This window comes from Oncorhynchus clarkii, chromosome 3, assembly GCF_045791955.1.
Source record: "Oncorhynchus clarkii lewisi isolate Uvic-CL-2024 chromosome 3, UVic_Ocla_1.0, whole genome shotgun sequence".
Classification (NCBI taxonomy): domain Eukaryota; kingdom Metazoa; phylum Chordata; class Actinopteri; order Salmoniformes; family Salmonidae; genus Oncorhynchus; species Oncorhynchus clarkii.
In genome coordinates, this window is record NC_092149.1 from 59975836 (window position 1) to 59991712 (window position 15877).

The 15877-nt window shown below is 47.0% G+C and overlaps 1 protein-coding gene across 1 annotated transcript in view; it reads left to right on the forward strand.

Annotated features, from left to right (window-relative positions):
• LOC139400170 (Krueppel-like factor 7) overlaps positions 1–15621 on the forward strand; it is a 67314-nt gene extending 51693 nt beyond the window's left edge. The window contains exons 2-4 of the mRNA XM_071145186.1: positions 1893–2526; positions 7303–7426; positions 13860–15621. Of these exons, the coding sequence (XP_071001287.1) occupies positions 1893–2526; positions 7303–7426; positions 13860–13911 (810 nt within the window). The 3' untranslated portion in view covers positions 13912–15621. The remainder of the gene's footprint in view (positions 1–1892; positions 2527–7302; positions 7427–13859) is intronic.
• Positions 15622–15877: the final 256 nt, after the last annotated feature.

Below are 15877 nucleotides of genomic sequence, written 5' to 3' on the forward strand. Positions count from 1 at the left end.
TGATGATTGATCCAATTAAAATACAATAAATACAATGGCCCTCCTTGGCCATGCTTGACTGCAGATTGTATTACACTAGAATTACCAAGAAAGAATAAAAGTGTTCACAAATCATAGCAAGGAGCTGGTCAAAGGAATGGCCCAAAGCCTTGTCTTAGCACAACTGTTAGTCAGCGTTAACAAAGGACTTTTTTAGTGCGTCGTCGCACTATATCTACACAATGCTTATCAGACTAAATGAGTTTGAAACATTCACACCCCCGAATAAATCTCTTTGATATATGCTCATACGCAAATGAAAAAATAAGACAGAAGTAAAACTAGCAAAGCAAAGCTTATCAGATGCCCAACAAAAATATGTCGTGGTGGTGGGGGGGCCTGACTATAAACACAGGGGAACAGAGCAGCCTACAAGTGCTGCATGCCTTTAGATACATCGTGTCACAGTGTTTCTGTAGTTAAGATAATAGGTAAGGCAGCTATAATTTGCACTGATGACACGGATTAAAGTGCTGGAAGGTTTGACTCCATTCCGGTGCTCTGCTCCCCTCTCCCTCTGCCCAAGTGTTTTAGCTGTGACATGCCAAACGGAACAATCTAATATCTAAACTGACCACTGTGACTGCACAACAGTATTGTAGAACCAGTATGAAGAATTTGCACTCTCTCTCTCTCTCTCTCTCTCTCTCTCTCTCTCTCTCTCTCTCTCTCTCTCTCTCTCTCTCTCGGCAAGGCATTGCTCATTCTAATGAAGCCCTAGCAGAAAAGAAACAAGAGAGAGAGAGAGAGTGATTGTGTGTGTGTGTGTGTGTGTGTGTGTGTGTGTGTGTGTGTGTGTGTGTGTGTGTGTGTGTGTGTGTGTGTGTGTGTGTGTGTGTGTGTGTGTGTGTGTGTGTGTGTGTGTGTTTTAACGATGAGATTTTCTGGTAGGGTATGGTTTAAGAGAGAGGTGAGGGAACAGCCTAAATAGAACAACCTTTCCGCTGAGTGTTTGGTAAACTGTGTCCTCTCTGCACATACCTGTATCCCTATATCTCTCCCTCTCTCTCTCCCTCTCTCTCTCCCTCTCTCTCTGCACATATCCCCATATCTATCCCTCTCTCTCTCCCTCTCTCTCTGCATGTATCCCTATATCTCTCCCTCTCTCTCTCCCTCTCTCTCTGCATGTATCCCCCTCCCTTCCCGCCCTTCCTGTTTCTCATGATAAAAATTCCATGGCTGGTTAATTTCTCTCCCTTGTAAAGCGGAGTGGAGGGTAAGAGTAAGGCCAGCACAGTTCAATCAGAGAATAATCCCCCTCTCTGGGCTCAGCTAGGAGCCGGTGACATGGTCAACACTGGAGAGGCTGGACCACTGGACCATACTGGGTGGAGGGGATGATAGGATGCTCAGATTATGATGATGTGTGATGGTGGTTAGATTAGCAGAGCTGGATATGTATCTAGTCAGTGGTTTTATGATATAGAGTGTGTGGCTGTGTCAGAGTGTTTGATTTCTGCTGAATCACTGACTGGTTATCATACACTCTTAGAAAAAAAGGATGCTATCTAGAACCAAAAAGGGTTATCCTTTTGGAACCCTTTTTTCTAAGAGTGTATATGGTTGATATGATGTTATGATATGATGTTGTTTCATATGAGGCTAATCAAATCGGTACTTTTGTATGAGGTCTGAAACAGTATGTATTGATTAGAGATGAGTGTGGTGGGGCTGTTGTGCCCGTGCCGACCTTGTGTCCCAGTCTCTGACTGAGTGTCTGGAGTTGGAGCGGTACCTGCAGACAGAGCCCAAGCGTCTCTGAATAATATGTGTAGATTAAGAATGAGTGTTCTCTCCTGAAACTGTTTCTCTTGTTTCTCCTGTTTCTGACCGTGTTTCTCTCACCCTTACAGACGTGTCTGGAGTTGGAGCGGTACCTGCAGACAGAACCCAAGCGTCTATCAGAGCTGTTTGACGAGGAGCTCGACTGTCTCCTGACGCCCACCTTCATGCAGGGTGCTGACAGTGACGAGGACCTGATGGACCCCCTCCTCCCCAGCCTCCCCGACCAGCCCAGCCCTCCTCCCCTCCTCGTCTCCCTTCCCAAGGTGCTACAGGCCCCACAGCCCCACAACACCAAGGCCTCCGGAAAAGAGTCTGGAGCGAAGACCACCAAGGAGGGGGTCAACGGGGTCAACGCTGCTCAGCTGAGTGCCGTCACCTCCCTCACACCACCCTCCTCGCCTGAGCTGGGCCGCCACCTGGTCAAGCCCATGCAGACGCTCACCGCCACGGCCGACGGCACGCTCACTCTCAAACTGGTGGCCAAGAAGGTTGGTCTGAATGCGGCCAAGCTGGTGGCCACACACTCCACTCTACCCTCGCCGCCCAGCAGGGGGGGGCACAGTGACAGCGAGCAGGGGGCTGGGTCGCTGGGGGGAGATATCCCAGAGAACAAGAAGAGGGTCCATCGCTGTCAGTTCAACGGCTGCAGGAAGGTTTACACCAAGAGTTCCCACCTGAAGGCACACCAGAGGACACACACAGGTGAGACAGAACCTAGGCCTGACCATAACTATGGTCCATGCATCATGCACCATGCAATCAATCAACTGTATTTCTAAAGCCCTTTTTACATCAGCAGTTGTCACAAAGTGCTTAGACAGAAACCCAGCCTAAAACTCCAAACAGCAAGCAATGCAGATGTAGAAACACGGTGGCTAGTAAAAACTCCCTAGAAAGGCTGGAACCTAGGAAGAAACCTAGAGAGGAACTCTCAGGCTCTGAGAGGTGGACGGGTGGAGATTACAAGGTTACCCAGCCAATAAGGCCAGGTCATGCACTAAACACACTGCCTGAAAACACACTGTCTAACCTGACCAAGGACCATGCATCTACAATTATACAGGTGCACCATGCACCTAACACAAGACCCTGGGAGAATATAGGTTTAGGTTTAAACTCTGCCTGAAAACATCTTCTGTTTCAGTATAAGTGCTCAGCTTGATATGTGTGAGTGCAAGGATTGCAATCCAGTGTGGTGAAGTAGAAACACAGAAGCAGTCTTGATCTATCGCTCTATATCCCCCTGTGAGATCCTTCCAACGGGCTAAAAATACATAGGTCTTAGCTCTTCAGTGCAGCCTCTCTCTCTCTCTCTCTCATTCACCTCAGTGACTCTGAGTCTCTTACTGAAAGCAGTCCAGTCTTTCCGTCCACAAGCTGCTAGCGGTGGGAGTGGTACGGTAATTGCCAATGGATTGATAGACTGACAGGTCTAAATGGCTAATTCAGCCATGTCTACTGCAGCCTGGAGTATCTCACCACCACTGGCCTCCCAGTGAACCTCGGGGAGAGAGAGAGAGAGAGAGAGAGAGAGAGAGAGGAGTGTTGGCATCAGGTTAGCGCTAGCCGTAGCGTTAGCATCAGTGTTAGCGACGCTAATCCTTTCCCGAGGCCTGCTGTTGACTCGTCAGGTTTCACCGCTGCCACTAGAGCGCTAGCGATGCTAATCACCAGCGAGCTGATGCAAGCCATTCATTCGCCCCCTCCTCCTCCCACACCCAAAAAATTAGAGGAGGGAAAGGGGAAAAAAAAGAGAAGGGTAGAAGAGAAAACAACACCCTTAAGACATGCTGCAGCATGCTGCTGTGTAGCCCCAGCCCCGATATGTTCATTACAAGACAAGAGCAGCACAGTACAGTAATTAGCCTAATCCTTCTGTTTTGGTTATTATGTCCATACATCAGTGACACACAGGGAGGGAGATTAAGATTAGTGCAGGATTTGCTTCATGAGGATGACATGCTCCTGGATGGCCCCATCAATAACAGTTGGTAAGGAAATACACAGCCTTTCACTGAGGTTTAATAACCATAGAATTAGAATGACTAGAATAACTATAGAATTCGAATGACTAGAATAACTATAGAATTAGAATGACTAAAACGAATGTTCATTCTAGTGATTCTAATTCTATAGGTTGAACATTGTTCTAGAATGTGAGCAGTCAGAACAGAAACCCACCCACTATTTTCCTATCTTCACTCCTCTGGTGTTGGGAATGGATTCTTTGTTTTAGGGAGACGGGAGCTGCTGCATGCAACTCTAGGAAATGTGAAATGAGCCATAATTGTCTGAGTCAGGCTGTTTGTCTATCTGCTGTAACTTCAGCTGAGAGATCATAATAGGCTCTACACTCTATCTCCAGTTGACTAAGGAAATGTAATTAACTGCAGCACACAGGCACCTGTGATGCTGATGGGAGGGAGAGGTGGGTGATGAGGTGGGGGGGGGGGGTGCGTTGCTAGGAAACCATATCAGAACAGGCGAGAGGAGAGTTTGTAAATGGCTGATTATTTGCAGCTCCTGGTATCAGTCTCAGCCTGTTTTAACACAGTGCTGCCCATTCCAACTACCCCTGCCCCTAACACCACCCAACCCCCAAATACACTCTCCCCCACCCCCCAAAAAAGCTACCACCCACCCCAACCTGCTCCCTTTTTTGGGGTTTGGGTTGCCTGGCAACTGTATTACACTCATCCAGAGCAGAGCCATAATTGGCTGGTGGCGCTGAGTGTCCATGACTGGCGGATTCAGGAGGCTGCACGCCTCTCTCTCTCTCTCTTTCTGTCTCTCTCACACAAACTCTCTCTCTCTCTGTGTTACTCTCTCTCTTTCTGTCTCTCTCACACAAACTCTCTCTCTATCTCTCTGTCTTACTCTCTCTTTCTGTCTCTCTTACACAAACTCTCTCTCTCTCTCTGTCTTACTCTCTCTCTTTCTGTCTCTCTCACACAAACTCTCTCTCTCTCTGTCTTACTCTCTCTCTTTCTGTCTCTCTCACACAAACTCTCTCTCTCTCTCTCTCTCTCTCTGTCTTACTCGCTCTCTTTCTGTCTCTCTCACACAAACTCTCTCTCTCTCGGCCGGTTGCTAGGCGACTCCATCATGCATCCTCGCCTCGGCAAGTTATAATTGGCTGGCGTAGTTGCCCTGATGGTGGGTCCAAGCCGACCCTGCTTCATTCTGTCAAGTCTGGAGAGGGGGAGGGAGGGGGGTTAATGCAAAGAGGAGGAGCTGATGGTAGTGGAGAGGAGGGGGAGCTTTGGCCAATTACTGAGGAAGGGGTGTGAAATGTTTGCTGTCTTGCACCTGTGGCCTCAAGACTCCAAAATGACTGAGTGGTCCTTGAAGCCAGCCTGCCTGCCTCCATCCCTGCCTGACTGTCTGCCTCCCTGCCTGTCTGCCTGCCTGCCTTCATCCCTCCCTGTCTGTCTGCCTGCCTAACAGGCTCTCATGACAAGGCAACACTGTCTGGGGATGTCATCTGCTACAGGTTTTACACAGTGGGGGAGAATGAGCAAATAAAAAGCCTCAGGTCTTTTGGCAAAATGTTTATGAGTGTATCAAGGGGCAAAGGCAGACAGATGTTCAGAATGTGTTGCATTCATGTGTTCACCCCAGAGGTAGAAGAGTGTTATATGGAGTGTGTTGAGTGGAATCTGGCTGTAAAGTGGTGTTTGCTGATACAGTGCTGAGGTGTTGCCTTCTCCCTGGCTATCTCTGAAATAGCACCCTTTTCCCTATATAGTGCACTACGCATAGGGCTCTGATCAAAAGTATACAATATATAGGGAATAGGGTGCCATTCTGGATGCACACTCTCTCTCTAAAAGCAGCCAGTACTGGGTCATTATACATTACCCAAAATGCCCTCTGCTGATTTGAATAATATTCAAAACACGGAAAGAAAAGCACAGCAAGTGATCCTGAGGTGTTTCTGCCCTGCAATCTGTCACACAATCTCACCACAGACAATGGATCAAATAAGAAAAAAAGGAAACAGAATAAGAAAAGATCATGTGAAATAAACCGGGATTGGAGGTATCATTCACAGAACATTTGCCTTTTCTCTTCCCTCTCATCTTACAACATGGACGATGAGGGGAGGTGCGTTGCATCATCTCACATCATTCAGTCCTCTCCTCCTCCGCCACGTCATCCTTTACTTTCCGTTGCATCACCGTGGTCTCCGCAGATTCCACATCGCTCTGAGATTATGTCAAACAAAACCACATCATCCTTTACCGTCTACTGCTCGGGTCACCTCCAATATACTTTTGCCCATGAAATCACTGATATTCTTCTGCTAATCAACACTTCTTGTAGCAGGTTTTTTGTAGCAGAATAAATGACTTGAATCAACAAGTCCTGTGGAGTACCATCCCCATCATTCACCCCTCCACGCACAGCCTCTCTGACCCTACGGGTACCGTCCGTTATCCTCACCCTCTGCACCCTCTGTCTTCCACTGTCGCCTGTGGACTTACCGCTGCTCTACTGTTTGAGACGCTTAGATTTCACTCTAATGGTACTTTAGTCTAGTTAGGAAGATTGGTGGACACGGTGATATGGGAAGACGGTCGCAGCTGGCTGACTGGAAGTACGGTATTACTTCCCATTAAGACCCTAATTATCGTTACCACTCCCAGTACTGAATCAACCAGAGCAGCAGCGCTCGGCATCACCGGGGCGGGTGGTTCCCCCTAAACTCAGCCCCCTCCCACCAGCCAGGTCCAGGCCCATCCGAACACAACCTGGTCCTCAGGGTACGGGAACCCACCCCCCGGCAACCCGCTACACACCCCCCCCCCCCTTTCCCATCCCAAAAAGTAAAAGAACCCCCTGCCGGAGGGCCTTTCTATCAGGGAGATAAAACTACAGCTTGTGAACAATAGATATCTCCCTCTCCCATCTGTTCAACTGGAGAGAAACTTCATTTGAATTTCAGATCTCTCCACAGGGGGTCCAAGGGGGAAGAGGAGAAGGGAAGAGGAGAGGCGTGGGCGGGGAGGGGAGGGGAGAAAACTGTTTAATTTTTCCGGGTGATTTTAGTTTTAGGATTATGAATTAACACGGCATCTCTGAAAGAATTTGTTTAGCGAGCTCTGGGAGTCTATGATTGGTTGATGCAAAACCCTTGGTGTGTAGTCCTGGGTTGGGTAACACAGGTACATTAACTAGTTAGTAGGATCGCACACTGGGTAACACCAGCAAATGAGTTGGGAGAATCTCATCTCACACGGGTGATGATGTAGCACACTCAGGTGTGTCAATCATACAGACAACACCCCTTTACTGATCAGTAGCCTACATGTCATTTAGACAACTGCACAATTATGTTCCATTACAGTATAACTACAAAGGTGTTGTAAGAGCAACTTAATGGTATCCACTATTGCTACCACAAAAAAACAGAAAGTCAATGTAACTGAAAAAGTAATCATTCCCCCTCCCCCCTCTGTCTGTCTGTCTTGTCAGGTGAGAAACCGTACAAGTGCTCCTGGGAGGGCTGTGAGTGGCGTTTCGCCCGGAGCGACGAGCTGACGAGGCACTACCGCAAACACACCGGGGCCAAGCCCTTCAAGTGTACCCACTGCGACAGGTAAGTACCACATCCATTACATACACACACAAGCACACACGTCACTGACCCAGTAGAGAAGATATGACAACGTGGCTCTCGCACGATCCATCACATGCACACGTGTATGTTCAAACAAACGATCTCTCACATTGAACAGTATTGATGTTGGAAGGAGAGACGAGATGAATTACTCCCATAGAATGCAAAGTACTTTGAGTTGGAGAAAAAAACTAGCTACATAAATGAAAGTCATTACTGTAATGTCCCCTTGGACAGCCCCAGTCCCAGTAGCAGCGCTCCCTCACTCTCTGTCTTCATCATGTGCATAGCTGCACTCTAGTCTACAGACGGGCTCTCCTCTCCTCCCTGGCAGCTAGCAGTTAGCACAGGCTCTGCTCCAGTCTCTGCTGAATAACTCAGTCACAGGCCAGTCCTGTGATGCCCATTACCAAATGACGACTGTGAATAGGCCATTCTCACAAGCCGCTCTCCCCTGCTCCCCCTAGCCCCAACCAGGCTGCTGATGGCACTCACATTCAAATCACAAATTAATATAGTGGCCTTCTAAAAGTGAGATGGTTATGTAATAGAATAAAACATTTACTTGAGAGAGAGAGAGAGACAGAGAGACAGAGAGAGAGAGAGAGAGAGCGCGACATCAACCAAACAAACCAGCTTGGGCATACAGAGGCACTCTTTAATTTTCTTACAGCAACCACAGTGTGACACTTATCAGACCTCTGTCCTGCTGGAGACACAAAGGCAGCCCTTTGTCTGAAGACAGCAGTGTGTGTGTGTATGTGTGTGTGTGTGTGTGTGTGTGTGTGTGTGTGTGTGTGTGTGTGTGTGTGTGTGTGTGTGTGTGTGTGTGTGTGTGTGTGTGTGTGTGTGTGTGTGTGTGTGTGTGTGTGTGAGGGCACATGTATATTAGCGTGGAGCTCTCTGAGTGATAAGCTGTCAGGTGACAATAGCGGGAAGCCGTCACCCTGTCTGAATCCCAAATGACACCCTATTCCTTTATAGTGCACTACTTTTGACCAGAGCCCTAGTCAAAAGTGGTGCACTGTACAGGGAATAGGGTGCTATTTGGGACAGATACCCCTGTTTTTCCACACGCAAGCTGCAATCCCCCTGCAGAAGGGGACCGCTTTACAAAGCCCACCACCTCCCTTCCTCCTCCTCCTCCACACACACACACACACACACACACACACACACACACACACACACACACACACACACACACACACACACACACACACACACACACTCCCCAAATCCACCCCACTATAAGCCTAAACACATCAGCCATAGCCACTGTGCATAATGCCCCATAGCCCCAATCAAGCCCACAACACTGACTAACCAGGGGGAGTGCATCACCAAATCTGTGTTCCAACACTCATTACCAGAATGTATCCTGGCTATTGGCTAACAATGGGGCTATTTGGATCGGGCCTGCTATTGTTAGGATAATTGACAGGTCCAGATGCCAGGCCTACTTTAGACACACACAGCCTCCAGCCTCTTGGATGTGAGCTAAGCCAGCCATTCAGGAAAGCAACCAGTTCACACACACACAAACATTCACTCTCTCTCTCTCACACACACGCCCACTGCAAACACACACATACACACACACACTCAAACGTGCTTCCTCGGACCCAAGGGGACTCTAATTGGACCCTCCTGGTTCCTCTAGTTTGGGTTTTAAACCTAACCCCTTCAAGAACACTGCTGGAGTCTACTAATCTTACTGGAGTGTATTATGCATGTTCTGCTGGCACACACACACTCACACACACACACACACACACACACACACATCACACACACACACACACACACACACACACACACACAACACACACACACACACACACTGTATATTCACACACACGCACAAATACTCCCACACACACGGCTCTGGCACAGAAATGAAGAGACATAAATTAAAGCAGGGAAGGAAGGAAGGAAATGCAAGGAGCAGCACTGCAGTGTGTGTGTGTGTGTGTGTGTGTGTGTGTGTGTGTGTGTGTGTGTGTGTGTGTGTGTGTGTGTGTGTGTGTGTGTGTGTGTGTGTGTGTGTGTGTGTGTGTGTGTGTGTGTGTGTGTGTGTGTGATAAAGAACACCAGTAGGGGTGCTGGCTGGATCAATACCTATAACTCATCTGCTGATTATGTCTTAGTAGTATTTCACACACACACACTGGGACACTGCTGTAAAATGGCTACCAACACATTGAGTGTGAATGAGATGACAGTGGGTGCATCCCAAATGGCACCCTATTCCCAATATAGTACATTACTTTTGATCTGGGCCCATAGGACTCTGGTCAAAAGTAGTGCACGTTATAGGAAATATGGTGTCATTTTGGACACATCCAGTGATTGAGGCTGAACCATCAGCGCGTCTTAAAAGCCCATCCAAATGATTTTCTTGTTTACATTATTCTCTGAAACAGAATAAGATAAATATGGACGATAATGCAGTATCTGTCCCTCTCTTCTGTCGTCGTCAACAGTTTTATTCAAACTGTAGACTGGGTTTGAGTCCCAAATGGCACCCTATCCCCTCCATAGTGCACTACTTTGGCCTAGAGCCCCATGGGCCCTGGTCAAAAGGAGTGCACTACAAAGGCAATAGGGCACCATTTGGGACGCAAGCTGACACAGAGGTTAACTCAACCCAGTCTTCTGCTAGGCCTTTGAAGCGTTTTGTGAGTGACACGACCATCAAACAGGCACGTTGATCTCCCCTCTGTGAGGCAGCCTGTTCAGGCGCCTTAGGGAACGCCTGGCTACAGTAGATGGGCCAGGAGGAACTCACTGCTGTGTTACCACATTACCATCAGAATGGGAGGAAGTTTAACAGTAAATACAGTCAGTGTGTTGAGCTCTCAGCCTCTCTCTGAGCCTTTCTGATACACACACACACACACACATACACACACATGATCGTGTGCGCACACACTCACAGACAGGCACGTCATTAATCCTGCCTAATCAAGCTGGGACCCCCTGCAGGGAGAGGCAGAGGGGTAGAGGGGCGGAGGGGTACGGCAGGGGGGAGACAGGGGCGTACCAGCTGGTGTGGCGGCCCCTGACAGTGACTCGGACGGCCATCTGTCCAGTGGAACTTACTCAGCCCCCACTGGCCCTCTCTAGCAGACACACACATAGACTAGACAGGTACAACATAGACGGTTCAAAGGGAAGAAGGGAGAGCTAATACAGGAAGTTGTGAGGGAAGGAGAGAGATGTTGAAAAAGAGAAGACATTAAATGAAAGAGATTTTGCCAGAAGTCTTGAATTGCAACCTGCGTCTGGTCTGCCCTATGATCCCAAAGTGTCACTTATAATGGTTGATGGAAAGGTATAGACGAGGTGGACAGAAAGCGAGAGAGAGGAGGACTGAAGTGCAGCTTTCTCTTTCATAACCAAATCTTGTGTTGTGTTCTTCCACCACCTGTATACACCACGGCTAGCTGGAGAAATAACGTTTCCTAGTCTTGTCTGGAGAGAGAGACACCTCCTTTGGATTTACATTGTAGAGCTGTCTGTGGACAAATTAATAATGGATACAGCCGTCGGCAAATATAATTTTTCCTTCCTCAGTTCACTCTCCCACATTTTGTTTTCCAGCTTGCTTTATTCACATCTGTTGTGATTCATTTTATTGCTTTGCATGAGTGTAATACGATAATCGACCCTTAAAGGACATGTGGCGTATATTCTCCCTGTCTGCTGTTATGTATCACCCTCAACAGTAGCAGTAACCAGTGAGTTTAATCGATTAGTTCCCGAAACAGGCCTACGGGCCGTTGCTCCCTCCACCCTCCTCTTCTGCCATGACTCAAACGCTGCATAACTAATAAGGGCTTGGGTTTCTGCGATAGTATTTCACCTCTAGCTGTGGTGTAAGTCGCAGAACTGCATAAGTCAGGGATCTTGATTTGCGGCTGCGTTTTGGAGAATTATCGCTCATGCTCTTTAATAAACGAGCAATCCGGATGCTGATTTGGCATGTCCTCATTTTATAACGTTCAGTCGCTAATGTGAGAAAAATGAAGCGAGATGTCATTTATTATTTTGTATTTTTAAGGGACAAATGTTGTTTTTCTGTCATTGTGTGTCTGATCCTCACTCCGTCCGTTTTACACAGAGCCTTGTTTTCTCACACACACACTAGCTGCTGATCTAGAATCACTAAACACGGATTATTACCCACATTCCTTTCTGTTTCATATACACCTCTGCAAGGGTTTGTCATTTCGGATCAGCAGCAGAAGAGCACGGTCTGTTCTAGCATGGTAACATATCACTGATTTCTACAGAGATTATCGGAGTGTCCATTCCAACCTCAACAGTTCTCCAGCCAACATCTGGATGTCCTGTACTGTTTCAAATCTGGGCATCCATCTAGCTAAAGGCACAGATCAGTCATGCCTCCCGACTACCTTTCTGAATGCGTAACCATTTGTACCTACTGTCTTGATCAAAGTCAAATCAAATTTGATTTGTCACATGTGCCGAATACAACAGGTGGAGGAGACTTTACAGTGAAATGCTTTCTTACAAAGCGCTTAACCAACAATGCAGTTTTAAGAACAAAAGTGTTAAGAAAGTATTTACTAAAATAAACTGAAGGAAAAAAAAAAAAAAAATGTAATTAAAACATTTAAAATAAAATGAGACAAATAGAAAAATAAGAAAAAATGAAGGAGCAACAATAAAATAACAGTAGCGAGGCTATATACAGGGGGTACCGGTACAGAGTCAATGTGCGGGGTCACAGATTAGTCGAGGTAATTGAGGTAATATGTACATGTAGGTAGAGGTAAACGCGACTATGCATACATAATAAACAGAGAGTAGCAGCGTAAAAATGGGGGTGGGGGTAGTCCGGGTACCCATTTGATTAGCTGTTCAGGAGTCTTATGGCTTGGGAGTAGAAGCTGTTAAGAAGCCTTTTGGACCTAGACTTGGTGTTCCGGTACCACTTGCAGTGCGGTAGCAGAGAGAACAGTCTTTTGCCGTCGGAGGCCGAGCAGTTACCATATCAGGCTGTGATGCAACCGGTCAGGATGCTCTTGATGGTGCAGCTGTAGAACCTTTTGAGGATCTGAGGACCCATGGTAAATCTTTTCAGTCTCCTGAGGGGGAATAAGCTTTGCTGTGCCCTCTTCATGACTGTCTTGGTGTGTTTGGACCATGTTAGTTTGTTGGTGATGTGGACACCAAGGAATTTGGGTAAATTAATAGCATTCTCACATAGGTGTTTCTTTTGGCCAGGTGGGAAAGGGCAGTGTGGAGTGCAACAGAGATGGCATCATCTGTGGATCTGTTGGGGCAGTATGTAAATTGGAGTTGGTCTAGGGTTTCTGGGATAATGGTGTTGATGTGAGCCATGACCAGCCTTTCAAAGCACTTCATGGCTATAGACGTGAGTGCTACGGGTTGGTAGTCATTTAGGCAGATTACTTTTGTGTTCTTGGGCACAGGAACTATGGTGGTCTGCTTGGAACATGTAGGTATTACAGACTCAGTCAGGGACATGTTGAAAATGTTAGTGAAGAGACTTACCAGTTGGTCAGCGCATGCTCGGAATACACGCCCTGCGGCCTTGTGAATGTTGACCTGTTTAAAGGTCTTACTCACATTGGTTACGGAGAGAGTGATCACACAGTCAACCGGAGCAGCTGATGCTCTCATGCATGCTTCAGTGTTGCTTGCCTCGAAGCGAGCATAGAAGTTATTTAGCTCATCTGGTAGACTCATGTCACTGGGCAGCTCATTGCTGTTCTTCCCTTTGTAGTCCGTAATAATGTGCAAGACCTGCCACATCCGACGAGCATCGGACCCAGTGTAGTACGATTCGATCTTAGTCCTGAATGGATGCTTTGCCTGTTTGATGGTTCGTCAGGAAGGTATAGCAGGATTTCTTATAAGCATCCGGGTTAGAGTCCAGCCCCTTGAAAGCAGCAGCTCTACCCTTTAGCTCAGTGCGGATGTGGCCTCTAATCCGTGGTTTCTGGTTGGGGTGTGTACATATGGTCACTATGGGGACGACATCATCGATGCACATATTGATGAAGCCAGTAACTGATGAGATATACTCCTCAATGCCATCAGAAGAATCCCAGAACATATTCCAGTCTGTGCAAGCAAAACAGTCTTAGCTTAGCATCTGTGTCGTCTGACCACTTCCTTATTGAGTGAGTCACTGGTACTTCTTGCTTTAGTTTTTGCTTGTAAGCAGGAATCAGGAGGATATAATTATGGTCAGATTTGCCAAATGGAGGGCGGGGGAGAGCTTTGTATGAGTCTCTGTATGTGGAGTAAATGTGGTCTAGAGTTTTTTGTCCTTTGGTTGCACGTGACATGCCTTTAACATGCCAACTGTTATTGAGTAGATTTTGACAACCTCTCTTTTTTTCCTTCTCTCCAGGTGTTTCTCCAGGTCAGACCACTTGGCCCTGCACATGAAGAGGCACATCTAAGGGAGCAGGAGGAGGAGAGCGAGGAAGAAGAGAGGGAGAAGGAGAGATAGAAGGAGAGAATAAGTAAGCAGGATGGAAGACGACCCACACAGCAGCTTCGGCTCTCACCATCCAGAGGCTGACCCTGCCCTCAGAGACCCACCTAAGACCTGACACCAGGAGCAAAGCACTATGGGAGATGACACGCTGGATAGACGGACGCCACGACTCCAGACAGACGGCTGGTCGGCGAGGACGGATGGAGTGATGGAGTGAAAGAGTCGAGGAGCAGCTTGTTTTTTTATTCACACTTCCATGATTCACACTTCTACTCAACAGTCTACAACCAATTCTCTTTCATCGTGTCATCCGATTAGCCATGCCTTGTCCAGTCAGGGTTGGGAACTCACACACTGCCAAACCAATCCGCTGATCCAGTTACGACCCATTTACACTCCAATGTTTCTTTTCTGTACATTTAAACTATGGAGCAACTTGGGAAAGGAAATGGTTCACCCAGAATTATGAACTGCTTTCCTTTGACACGCCAAACGTCCGTGACTTGCAGAAGTAACAATGGGCCACACAAACCAACAATAACTATTGGCCATTTTATTCTGGTGTGCTGTTTCCCAACCCCATCCCAATTTGTGTCTCTTGTATAGGAACCCACAAACTGCAGCTATATGTCAACCCTCAGCAAGCTATACCGTGTGAAATAACAACAATGCCAAAATAGCGAGACGAGGGAGACCAATGGAACTAGTGGGCAATCCGCCAGTGGCGCCGCCTGTCTGTGGGAGTAGGGTCTGACACTTCCAGAGAGTGAGCTCTGTGACCCACAGGCACCTTGCTGTGGATCTCTCAGGCTCTCCTGTAGGAGGCGCTCTGCTCTTCTCGCTCAGCTTCACTCCTGCCACCTCACAGGCAACAACTAACAAATGCGCAGCGACACTTTCTTGCCTTTGTTTTTTAAAGACAATTAATTATTACTATTATTATTAAGAATGATGGTCTGTTTTCTTTCAGCTGAAATTTCTTAAAAATTCACTGAATGAAAAAAACTAAAACATTTTAAGTACAAACGAGAAAGAATGTGCACATATGGCAGGAAGGGAGGAACATCGAACGAACGCACCCCGGCCCGTAAACACAGGCTAAACTCAGTACCTGCTATTTAGCACTGACAGTTAAGGAGATAAAAAAAAAAAAAAATAGAAATCACAAGAAACTCTGAAAGAAAAAGGATTTGTATTGTTGGCCTGAAATGAAAGAGAAGGACCTCTGTTTTCCACTCTGTGTTTCTCCTGTGTGATACTAAAAGCAAACCTTGGCGTGACCTTCGAGGCATCCGCACCAAACCAGGGCCAAAACACAACATAAAACTGGAAATGGTATTTTTGCTTTGTTTGTGTGGATTCTGGAAATACACCTTGGAACCCCCTACCTCCTCCAGTATGGCGGGGGAGGGGCCTGGGAGGCTGGTCTGCTGTGACCACACACCCTATTTGGGAGACTAGGAACTTGATAGGCTACTGAACATGAACCTGGGACTAAAGACACCCAACTCTCTGGGTAGTAGAAAGGACAACATCAGCCCAGAGAGACTTGCCTGTTTCGTATCCATTGTCTGCACTGACTTTTTCAATGTTATCTGTGCTTTTTTTTCATAAAGTATACAACAAAAACTGAAAAAAAGAATACAAAGGAGAAAAAAAACCTGCATAAAAATACTGAATAAAAAATGTAAAAATCTGTCTCTCACACACTCACACCATACAGACACAAATACAACGACACACAGAACAGTTTCTTTGCTCATGGCTCCACTTTGAGATAAGACTCAAATAATGATTTAGTTAATGAACAGAGTTGGAAAACGAAACACTGCATGGCAGCCTCTCACACACACACTCAGATCGCTTCCCGGAATTATTTGTTCTGCTCCAAATTTTTCTCTGTAAGATTTTTTGCAATTGTTGTTTTG